We start from the raw sequence: 11,743 nt of genomic DNA, 5'->3' as shown, positions 1-11,743 counted from the left end.
ATATATCTACGTCGTTGTAACTAATATTCATTAGTATCAAATTATATAGAAGGGACAATCTTATAGAATAGTGATAAAATATGATAGTTAGATGCCCTAAAAATATTATTGTAATTAATACTTGTGTACGAAAAGTGTAGGGCGTTCTAAAAAAAATGAGGTAAATTTTATTCAATTTTTTTACTAATTTTCTTTTAAACGGTCACAATTTGGTTAAATTGATGGAGTTTTCGAAGTGTAATGTAGCTCCGTTCTAATTGAGATGACGCGATTTTAAACTCTCACTGCAGCAAATAATTTTAGAGGAATGAGATTTTGTTTCACTAAAAAACCCAAACAAAATTAATATGCGCTATAAACCTTCAGTTTTTGGCGCGAGATCCCCAGCAGAACAAAGGTAAGTCAATCACTGATCTTTTTTTTATTATTGTGACTCTTCCCTCTATTAATTTCAGCTGCCACGTCTGCCTCATCATTTGTCCCGGTCACTAGTCTCATCCCTCTACAATGTAGCTCCCGTGCGCGAAGGTAAAGTGTAAGGGGTCGTTTGAGATTTCTCCTGCCGTGTATGTCCGTAACGTCATTGGCGTCCTCCCCGGCCATCCATCCCTGTGTCATCGTCGGCAGCCTTCTCTCCTTGTCCTGTTGTGCGTTGCCGATCACAAGAGACTCCCCTCTCAGTCGTATGTTCTTCTCTCTTGTCCCAATTTAATTTTGATGGCTGTTGATAAATTAATCTTGCATCAATTTAATCTTTTCTAAATCTTGATTTGAACAACATTGATCAAATTATTTTGTCCAAAATTTTTTTCCCCAATTTAACATTTAAATTAATTTTTTCCAATTTTTGAATCGATGAGTCTTGATATGTTTGTGTTTATTGCTTTGACTCATTTAGCACATGCTCCTTAATAATTTTTTAAGACAATTTCAAAATCTGAATTTTTTAAATTGTAAGATTTGAAATGATGTAAATAAATAAATAAATAACTGACATTAACACATTTGTAATTTTACCTTTATTGAACTAAGCTGAAAAGTTGTAGCTTTTTGAAATTGGATAACTTTTAGGTTTTACTTTTGATATTCAAATTTATAGGAGGCCTCATTCTCTCTAATCTTATTACTTAATGATTCCAACTGAAGCTCATATTCTTGTAACTTCTCTTTCAATTCTCCTTTAGCATCTTTGATTTCTGGTTCCAACTATGAGCACTGTAAATTATATGTTTTCATTGTTATTTTTAGATCTTTTGTCAGTCTAACAATATCTTGGTTACTATTTTTCAATGCCTCTTCTAATTCTTGCTTCTCTATTAAGAATTTTGAATTTTTTTTCTAGATCATTCACCAGTTTAGTAACATTGTCTTGATTATCTTTTTTGAATGTTTCTATTTCTTGTTATAATGCTGAAATTTTCATGGTTTTATTCTCAAGATCTTTCATCAGCTTAGTAATATCTTAGTTACTATTTTTTAATGTTTCTTCTAATTCTCGAAATAACATTCTAAATTTGTCTTAACTTAAACTTATCTATGTATTATTTTTGTTTGCCTTGAAGCAGATTTTCTGACGAACCAATATCTCAAAAATTTGAAATAAAACTTTTTACTTCTTTTCTTTTCAATTTATACTTCAATAATTGAAATCTAGTTAAACTCAATTATTATATTTTTTAATTATCAAATTATAAATATATTTTTTATAAGTCAAAAGTTTAAAAAAATTATTTTTAAAATTTTTCAAACAACCCTTAATCTTGTTTTGGCTTCTCTCTTTTTTCACGATCTTTATTTATTACTAGTTAGCTCGTACATTTCTTGTCACATTTGAAGTTTTCATTTATACATGCTAAATTTACCCTCTCCTTATTTTATGTATTTATTCGCCGCAATTTGAATGACATGGTTTTACTGTTACCAAATTTGCATGCATGGAAGGTAAAAAAAGTGAGATAAGCCTCAATGTAGTCCCTAAAATTGCACTCGAGTCTCAAACTAGTCCCTGAACTTAAAAGTTTCTCAGAGTCATCCCCGAACTTGCACTCTGGGACTCAAAGTTGTCCTTCTGGCAATTTCAGTACACGTGGCGCAACCGGAAAGCTTAGCTGGCAGCCTTGGTGACACGTGGGACTCACAACGGCTAGCTGATGTGGCAGAGTAAACTCTTCTGACTCAATTTGGTCCCTCAGGGTTAGTTAAAACCCTAATCCCCAAATTTGAAGGCCACATTGTTCACTCTACTCTCTTCTCGTTGGTGTTGTGTTCTTCTCTTCTCCCTCTCTGAAACCCGCTGGTTATGGCTACCACGAGCAATGCAGCTGGGAGCTCGAACATCCCACGATCATTTGGAAGTACAAGAGGAGAATGAACAGAAACAGAGAAGCTCGTTTGTCAGAATGGTGTGCCTGCGGGTCGAGACCGGTGCTCCGGTGGTCAGGGACAGATTCTAATCCAGGGAGACCGTTCTTGGGTTGCCCAAACTACAATGTAAGTATTGTTGTTGTTAAATGCTGTATTGGAGGATATAAATTTTGCTGATTGAATTTTCTTTGATGTGCAAACCGTTGGGAAGAAATGGTGTGGATTATTTTTGTGGGTTGATAAAGTTTTGGAAGATGCCATGCCATGTGATGATAGAACAAGACATTCAGTTGATGATGAAGAATGGAAGATGAAGATGGCTTGGAAATTTGGTAAATTAGAAGCTGAAATTAGGGTTCTAAAAATGGGTAGAATTTTGATGTTTGTGTTCATGCTGCTGATTGTAATTGGTGTTCTTGTATTAAAGCTGGATAGGCAGCAGGGTCAACTGTATCTAGTAAAAAACAAATGACATGCATGTTATATGCATTCCTTGTTCATGTAGTTGTTCCTATCCTTTTGTTTGAAAGAAATAAAAATTAAGGTGTTTGATTATATGCATACTTCTGTTCCTGGACCTCTTTTCAATGAAATAGAAATGGACAGCACTTGAACTAGTCTTAGATTTGTAACAGAGGATAATATATAAAGAAAAGGCTGAGAAAACTCAATTGAATAAAATCATAATTCATAATTCATATTCATATTGGTAATGTTTGATTCAAAAAAGGCATTATAGAGCCAAAACACCAGCAAAATAGATACAAAAAAACAGCCTGCTTTCCCTAAAATCCTCAACACTGGGACAATGTTTTAGGTATTGTAAACAACATCACAAAAAAATAGCCTACTTTCCCTAAAATCCCCAACACTGGGACAATGTTTTAGGTATTGTAAATAACATCAGCAAAATAGGTACAAAAAAATAGCCTGCTTTCCCTAAACATAATCATCCTAATCTTCATTTTTTGTGTCTGGGTGCCTTAAATCCAGGATTGGGCACAAACTTGATGAAATTTGCAAGCCTTGTAGCAGTTCCCTATGTTGCACCTTGCATAGGGTTAGGTGGGAGATTCATTGATGTATGACTACTTCCTGGTGGGGTAGCAGCAGGTGGGGTGGTTACTGGTGGATTGCTACTTCCTGAAGCTGGTTTTTCGCAACCCTTGGCTAACTTTCTTTTTAAAGGGAGCTTTGGCGCCTAACAGGTGAGGGTAGAACCTATCAGCCAAGAAATGTAACATAGTTAGTAAACTATGTAAGGATGTGAGTATGATAAATTTAAAATCATATAAGCTCGTGAACCTGTTGAGAGTCATCAATTGCTTCCGAGGGTGGTTGACTTTGGTCAAGATTGATTTCGGTTGGGGCTTCTGGGACAGGGGCAGAAGAGTTGGCCTAACCTTCACCACCATTAGCAGCAGTGGGTTGTGCAACGGCAGCCTCTGCAGCAGCAACTTCTGCAGCTGCAGCAGCCTCTTCGGCAGCAGCCCTCTTTGGACAGTTCCTTCTCGTGTGTTCTGCTTCGCCACAACAACGATATCGACCTTTTTTATATATTCTTTTCATCTTCGTCTTTAACTTCTTACTCCCACTTGGCTCCTCATCAGCATCTTTTCTTCTTTTTTTCTTGAGTGGTCCAGGCTTGTTTCTAAATTTTGGTGCTTGTGGTCTGTTATATGGTGACTTCTCCCATAGTGCTTGACCTGGAATTGGATTGATATGGAAGGTATATGTGTTGTTATATGCTTCCATGGTCAACCACTGGTGACAGTAGTCCTCCGGTCTCTTACCAGCCCTTGCCAGTGCAGCAGACGCATGCACACATGGCATCCCTAAACAACATTCACACAACAACGAAGACAACAACAGTAAGCCTACAATAAAGGTTGATAATGATAATAAGACTAAGACAATGAATTTAAAAAACAGTACCACTCAATTGCCAGAAACCACATGTGCAGAGCCTCTTTCCCAAGTCCACAACCATGTTGGTCGGCCAGCCATGTACTTCGAACTTCTCATAATCTGCGTCACCAGACCACATCGGGACCCAATTTTTTGATTCCTTCCGTATCTTTTCTAACCTGCTGCATTGTATAGGAGGTAGAACTCCAGTGTTCGAATTCAGCTTCACCTTGTTCCTAGCTATCGATCTCATTGCATACATTCTGACTTCTTCCAAGAGTGTGATAATAGGCTTAGCTCTAGCATCTTTGATCCTGGAGTTGAAGACTTCACAGGCATTATTGCAGATGTTATCTATTTTAGGTGCATTACTGAAGAATGCCCGGCTCCAAGAGTCTCTAGGTCACTTGTTCAAATACTCCCAGGCTTCCTTATTAACCCTTTCAATCTTTTTGATGATATCAAGGAAGCCATCTTGGCTAGTACACCTTGCACAATCCCAAAGTAGCCCTCTAAGCTGGAGATCCTTCCATTGCTTGTTGAAGTTCTTCCACAGATGCCAAACACAGAATCTGTGATGCACATCTGGAAAAACCTCCTTAACTGCATTTATAAGGCCCTGTTTCAGATACCAAAGAAGGGGTTAGATAGTTGTTATTGGGCAGCAAATTTGTCCCTACAGTTATATAAGTGACATCAAAATAGTCCCTAGACTTGTTCAAGTGACATCAAACTAGTCCCTACACTTATGTAAGTGACATCAAACTAGTCCCTACACAGCACTATTACAGAATATTATGCAGAACAGGATAAATGAGTAACAACAGATTGACAGAACATGATGTAGCATATAATCAGTCCAGAGTTAATTCTGCATATATAGACAGCAGCCCAATGTATTAACATCAGATAGATAACTACAATAAATAGGTTGACACTAAATAACTTAGAATTTCTTAAGTCACAACCACTGTATAAATAAGTCACAATAGATTAATTCAGCAACTATAGACAGCAGCCATGTGTTATTATCATCATGTTGAAACACACCCAATAGGTAACTAATAAGTAACAACAAGTGACTTGTTATAACTAAGAAGTATTAAGTCACAACCAGTGTATAAACATCATTTTAAGTCACAATAGATTAATTTAGCATATATAATCAGCAGCCCAGTGTGTAAACATCATTTTAAGTGACAACCTATAAATATTGCATACCTTCTGCATCCTCAATATACACAGGCTCAGATACTCCATATTTGTAGTACACATGAATAACCCCTTATTCTACTGAGCCAGGTAACACATCTCCATCAGCTCATTATCATCTGCTATTGCTCTTAAACCAGTTTGCATAGGCCGATTAGGCACCAGCCACCAATTTTGGCTAACCTTGTCATACCCAATTTTCTTGTGATAGTCTCGGACGAAGAATACATCCAGCGTGTCTGTATCAATATCCGGCAACTCACAAGTCTCTCCACCGTTGTAAGACATACTCCCATCGGTCTCTATGATAAATGACCCTTCATGGTGAAATATAATCATAATTAACGGATCACCCATCTGCCAATATTTACAAAAAAAAATTAATTGATCACACCCATTGTTTGAAATCAGACATCACTGCTAGTAATAGATTGGAAATATGAGTAAATATATGTATGGAATATTCAACTAAAACCTATTAGACTATTATTAGTTTTTTTTTAGTTAGTCTGTACAAACTCAACCCAAAACCAAAAAATAAAAAACAACAAATCTTTGATTCATTATCCATTCTTTGGATAATGTCTACGAATCACATGATTTTATCAAATCACAATAATTACACTTTAAACCACAACAACTATGACACACAAAAAAGCACACACACACACAAGATAAACCAACCACTCCTAACACTACTCATAAAACAGAATAATGTATACTATTATAAAAGAAAATCCATCACCAGCTCCGCTTCACCTGTAGCAAGCGATTTAAGCCATTATGTGTGTGATAGGAATAAAACACAATTTTTTACTTATAAAAATAGGAAGAGTAATAGTTCTCACTCATAATAAGTAATAATTTCTACTCATAATAAGTAATAATAGCAGTACAATAATATTAAATAGCAGCAAAAAATTACATAAACAAAAAAATTACTCATATTTTTGGATAAGCATGGACATTCGGAACCAAAATGATTGATGAGGAAAATAGAATCAGAAGACAAAAGGATACACTTGTGCCTACATGCCATAAATAAAATGTTTGAAAAGAAGATCATTGACAAAAACCAATGTACCTGAACCTGCAATTCTTGAGCAGAAAACTCTAGCAAGGCACCTAAGAGTCTTCTCTTGAATATAGGCAATGCTTCCTCAAGCCTTCAAGACATTCAAGAATAGTAATAATAGCTGAAATTCTATGGAAATTAGGTTAACTTACTAAATTGCTAAATATGCCTTGTTTGGAACCTTTAGCCGATACTTTGAATTGTACTTTGGCTAGGTAATATATTGGTGTATAAAGCGGCATGCTTCCAGAAATGGAAATCGAAAAGAGAAATTCATACACTAATTTTATGATTACTTTTGCATATTTTTGGTGGTTTCTATGTTGTAACTATATACTTAAACTCACCATTTTTAGCTAAAAAATCACAATAAGAGGGATGACTTAGGAATGATACAATGCCCAACCTGATATGGAGGTTGCAAAATTCTAAACTAGATAGGTACAAGTGTAGAATTGATATAAATTAACAAGGCAATTCAAACCCTGCTACATCAAAGTTCAAAAAGTTAACCTTGGTCATTAAAGACAATCAACTACTATTATTGACCTAATTTCTAATTATTGTGGAATAAATTTTTTGGTTTAAAAAATCCGACTGAGAATTGTAAGGTGAAAATTATGAGTATTGAAAGTGCCAATCGCCACAGATTCTAGTGTTATTGATAAATGTTTACTTAGTTTTACATAGTTAAAATGGACTCTCATGCTTTCACCAGGTTCTTTCCTAATGGAGGTGCTAGCTTTAAGTCATGCGATCATATGAGGCTAACTCATAGCTTATTATCAATTTATCAGAGTATTTTTGACATTTTTAATAGAACTCTAGAGATATTTGATAATGGAGCTGATATTATATAAGTGCTGACTATATTTGTATCACAAGAACCATTTTCAAACACTAACTAGGTGTGCTTAACTATGAGTGAAGCTATTTATTTTTGGATAAGCATGGACATTCGGAACCAAAATGATTGATGAGGAAAATAGAATCAGAAGACAAAAGGATACAATTGTGCCTACATGCCATATGATACAATTGTGCCTATATGCCATAAATAAAATGTTTGAAAAGAAGATCATTGACAAAAACCAATGTACCTGAACCTGCAATTCTTGAGCAGAAAACTCCAGCAAGGCACCTAAGAATCTCCTCTTGAATATGGGCAGTGCTTCCTCACGCCTTCAAGACATTCAAGAATAGTAATAATATAAATTAGGACTTTTTTTTCTATTCGAAAAACTGTAGTCATTGGAAACTTTTTGGCAAAAAAAAAAAAGTTCCCAAAAGTATTCTATGAAAAGCTAACCAGTATCATAATTGTATATTCCAAGAGAAAAATAGTTAAATGAAGCACATAAAACACAGAAACACATTTCAGCTAAACTTCATATAATGGCTTATCATCATTTAAAACCATTCATGAATTTTCTCTTCTATAATTTTCATCATCACTCTCACTAATCAGTCAAGTTCAGAATCCATTATCAGAGTTACAAAAAATTTCAACTCCCTAAAAATCTTTACTTCTACTGTGATCATGCAAACTCTGTTAAACAAATACATTGATCAGAGTCATTCTCCTCAAACACATTAACAGTTTGGAAACTCCTCCACTAAGAGCAGTAAACCCTAACACATAGAGAACACGTTTTCATATCATCAAAACACAAGAAACACTCATATTCTACAATTTTGCTTGGCCAAACCACTACGAAAGCTAGTAGTGATCAAATCCTAACACAGAGAACAGAACAGAGGCGTTCATATCCACCAATGACAATCAAAAAAAGGCCTGAACTTTGTGAATATTAGATGAACAACAACATCAAAAAACAGAGGAACCACATTTTTTTTTCATTTTTGGCTTACCTCTTTCAGAGAAACAAGGTTGCCCAACTTTGTGTATGAAGGAGAGGAAAGCAGCGATGCTCCAGAGCCAACGTCTTCCACTGAAATCGGTCCGGTTAATGGAGGAGCACATGCGCCATTGGAGATTGACGGAAGGAGAAGAAGAAATCACACTCTGTGTTGTGTTTGTTTTGTGTGAGGATGGAGACAAAACGTTATGGAAACGTTGAGGGAGGGACGTAGTGAGCGTGAAACGACGTCGTTTCATGTCATTTTGGCGCCACAGCCAAAATGACGTCGTTTCTGTGAGTCTCAGGTGTCAACGACACTGCCAGCTAAGCTTTTCGGTTGCGCCACGTGTGCTGAAATGGCCGGAAGAACCACTTTGAGTCCTGGAGTGCAAGTTCGGGGATAACTCTGAGAAACTTTTAAATTCAGGGACTACTTTAAGGCTCGAGTGCAACTTCAGGACTACATTGAGGCTTATCTCTAAAAAAAGTATTGGAGGATTAACGTATTACTAATATAATATAGAGTTTAACTATTATGTACATTATAAATTTATTATTAGTAAAAATTTTAAATATTTTTATTTAATAAATAAATATAAAATAAATATATTAAAATTTAAATATTTTATATTTTTAATAAAAAATTTCAATTTATAAATTTAACATGAATTTTTAGAAATTAGAATACAACATAAATAAATCCTATAATATAATAACGTATCATTGCCTATTAAATATTAATTAATTGGTTGCGTTATATCAGGGCTATAATCAGGGTTGGTCTCAACTCTCAAGAAAAATCTACAATAATTTAATGAGTAAAAATACTAAATGACCAAACAAATAATTTGTTATTTGTTATGGATAGAATATGAAATTAAATATAAACTAAATAAAATGCTAGACTTAGGATTTATTTATTTAACATTTTTTGAAAAAGAATGGAGCCGAGTAAATATAACATAATTTGTAGATTATTAGGTCTTTTTGAATAGGGTTATAAGTAATTTTTTTTTTACTTTTAGGTTAAGAAAAAATATAATATTAATGTCTTATGTAATTTTTAAAATTAAATTGTAATTTTTTAAAAAGCTATTTAAGTGTTTATAGAGAAGTTAAAAAGATGACTTCTTTTATAATAAATTTTTTTAATTACATTTCTTTTAAAATAAACACTTTAAAATTAAAAAACTAAATACAAAATAACTTATTTATAAGCTATTTTTAATAAAAACATGTATATTTAAGTTATTTTAAAAAAAAAACTTAATTAAGCTGTTTACCCAAACTAAGCCTAAGAAGAAGTAGTTAAATTAAGGGTCAAATACGATTTTGGTTCCTAACGTAGAAGTCGAAAATTTATTTTCGTATCCTGTCTTTTTTCGCTACAAAATAATCCCAAAGGTTTAACATGGTTTTAAAATCGTCATTTTTACTAAATTTTTTATTTTTTATTACCAAATTATCTTTAACCAAATATATATATATATATAAAATGAGAAAAGGGGAAGGGATTTAGGAAAGGTCGCACTTTTCGGGTGGTTGTTGTTTTCAAAGAAGAGGGAAAAGGGGGAAGAGGGAGAAGGGGGAAAGTCGCTGCTCTACGCCGTCGCCGGTGCTCCTCGCTGCCACCGCTACTTCTTCATCGCTGCTCCTTTTTTCCTCAGCACACACTTACACTAACGGCAAGAGAGTAGAGAGCAGAGAGAGAGAGAAAGAAAAAAGAGGAACGGAGCCATTCTCGTTGCCACACCCTTATCCTCGTCGCGATTCGCAGCGCCGCCGACCACCACAGTGCCCTCTTAGTCGCGATTTGCAGCCTGCCGCCACCGCATCGCCGTTCTCGTGACAATTCGTGGCGTTGCCACCACAGCTGCAGCCCTTTCCATGCGATCCGTCACCACCACCGCAGTTCTCCTCCCCTCGTGATTTACAGTTCACCGCCACAACCCCTCCTCCCCCACCACCGTCGCAGCCCTTCCCCTGCAATGTTGTTTCAATTTTTTTTTTAATTTTTCAAATTTAAAGGAAGGTGTTTTGCTTCTATTTATTTCATTGTTGTTGTTGTTGTTGATACTACTGGTTGTTTCTGTTTATTCCTTTTATTCCATTGTTGTTGTTGATGCTTTGGTTGCTTCTGCTTCTATCTGCTTCTGTTTTTGCTTCTGCTTTTGGTTCTGTTTTTGTTGTTGCTCTAATTCCATTATCTATTGTTATTGTTGTTGTTCTGCTAGTTGTTGTTGTTTGATTGTTGTTATTCTGCTTCTGCTTTCTCCTTATGTTTTTACGTTTGCTTGTGCTTCTGCGCTTTTGCTTCTGGTTAATTTTGGGGAAGAAGAGGGGAGGAGTATTTTCGTCCGAATGACGATTTTAAAACTAAGTTAAAACTTTTGAGACTATTTTGTAGCGAAAGAAGGCCGGAGACAAAATAAATTTTCGGTCTCTACGTTAGTGATGCCAGGGCATCTAGGCCAGTTTCACTGACCTTTTCTTTACTGTTTTAAGGTAGTTTCATGCATCTTCTTAGTGAATAAGGCAAGTTTTGGATGAAAATACACTTACACCTTGATTCAAGCAACTATTGTGAATTTCACATGATTTCACGAGGATTTTGCTAGAATTGAATGATAAATTGATGATGCATAATCTCATGACTTTGGCTAGAGCTTTGATGCACTTTATTTGCTTGATTTCAGGACAAAAGAAGCAAGGAAGAACCACGTTAGTACTCACGTTAATCTAGTTAACGTGACCACTAACGTGGAATGGTAAATAGCTTGCAACATTAAGGAGAAAAGTGATCACCAATAACGCCCGCGAAGCCATCATAAGCCCACGTTAATTACCACGTTAACTAAGTTAACGTGGTAGTTATCGTGGAGACAAAAGAAAGCTCCAACGTTAGTGGTAAATGTGAACACCACTAACGTTCCAGGAATTGGCAATGAGCCACCTTAAGAGTCAAGTTAACTTAGTTAACGTGAACTCTAACGTGGAAGAGAGGAACAATGCCAACGTTAGTGACACTCACCTTTGTCACTAACGTTGGATCAACTAGCATTGCCCACGTTAGTGGTCACGTTAAGACCACTAACGTGAAAGTTAACGTAGAGCTGAGATTGATGAGCCAACGTTAGTGACACTCACCTTTGTCACTAACGTTGGAAGATGGCATTACTACCACGTTAGTGGCCACGTTAACTTAGTTAACGTGAGCTCTAACATGGAGAGTAAGGGCACTTTGAGCGTTAGTGACAAAGGTATGTGTCACTAACGCTCTCGAAGGTGAGGCATAACCACGTTAAGAGCCACGTTAGTTACA

At 35.5% G+C, this 11,743-nt stretch overlaps 1 protein-coding gene across 1 annotated transcript; it reads right to left on the bottom strand.

The window, feature by feature from the left end:
• Positions 1–3,762: 3,762 nt before the first annotated feature.
• Positions 3,763–5,532, bottom strand: LOC107484089 (uncharacterized). Its single transcript, XM_016104705.1, has 4 exons — positions 5,494–5,532; positions 4,680–4,891; positions 4,300–4,586; positions 3,763–4,199 (listed from the first exon to the last, which is right to left on the bottom strand). The coding sequence occupies exons 1-4, from the start codon at positions 5,530–5,532 to the stop codon at positions 3,763–3,765; spliced, it is 975 nt and encodes a 324-aa protein (XP_015960191.1).
• Positions 5,533–11,743: the final 6,211 nt, after the last annotated feature.

Source organism: Arachis duranensis, chromosome 4, assembly GCF_000817695.3.
Source record: "Arachis duranensis cultivar V14167 chromosome 4, aradu.V14167.gnm2.J7QH, whole genome shotgun sequence".
Lineage (NCBI taxonomy): Eukaryota > Viridiplantae > Streptophyta > Magnoliopsida > Fabales > Fabaceae > Arachis > Arachis duranensis.
Note: the sequence above shows the minus strand (reverse complement) of the source record. Positions and strands in the feature narration are given on the sequence as shown.

Excerpts from the sequence above, each read along its gene's own strand:
- LOC107484089 (XM_016104705.1), bottom strand. The coding sequence starts at position 5,532 with ATGGAGTATCTGAGCCTGTGTATATTGAGGATGCAGAAG. Across the intron at positions 4,587-4,679 it reads GCCTGGGAGTATTTGAACAA|GATCAAAGATGCTAGAGCTA; the intron begins GTGACCTAGAGA and ends CTTCAACTCCAG. Across the intron at positions 4,200-4,299 it reads TGGTTTCTGGCAATTGAGTG|GGATGCCATGTGTGCATGCG; the intron begins GTACTGTTTTTT and ends AATGTTGTTTAG.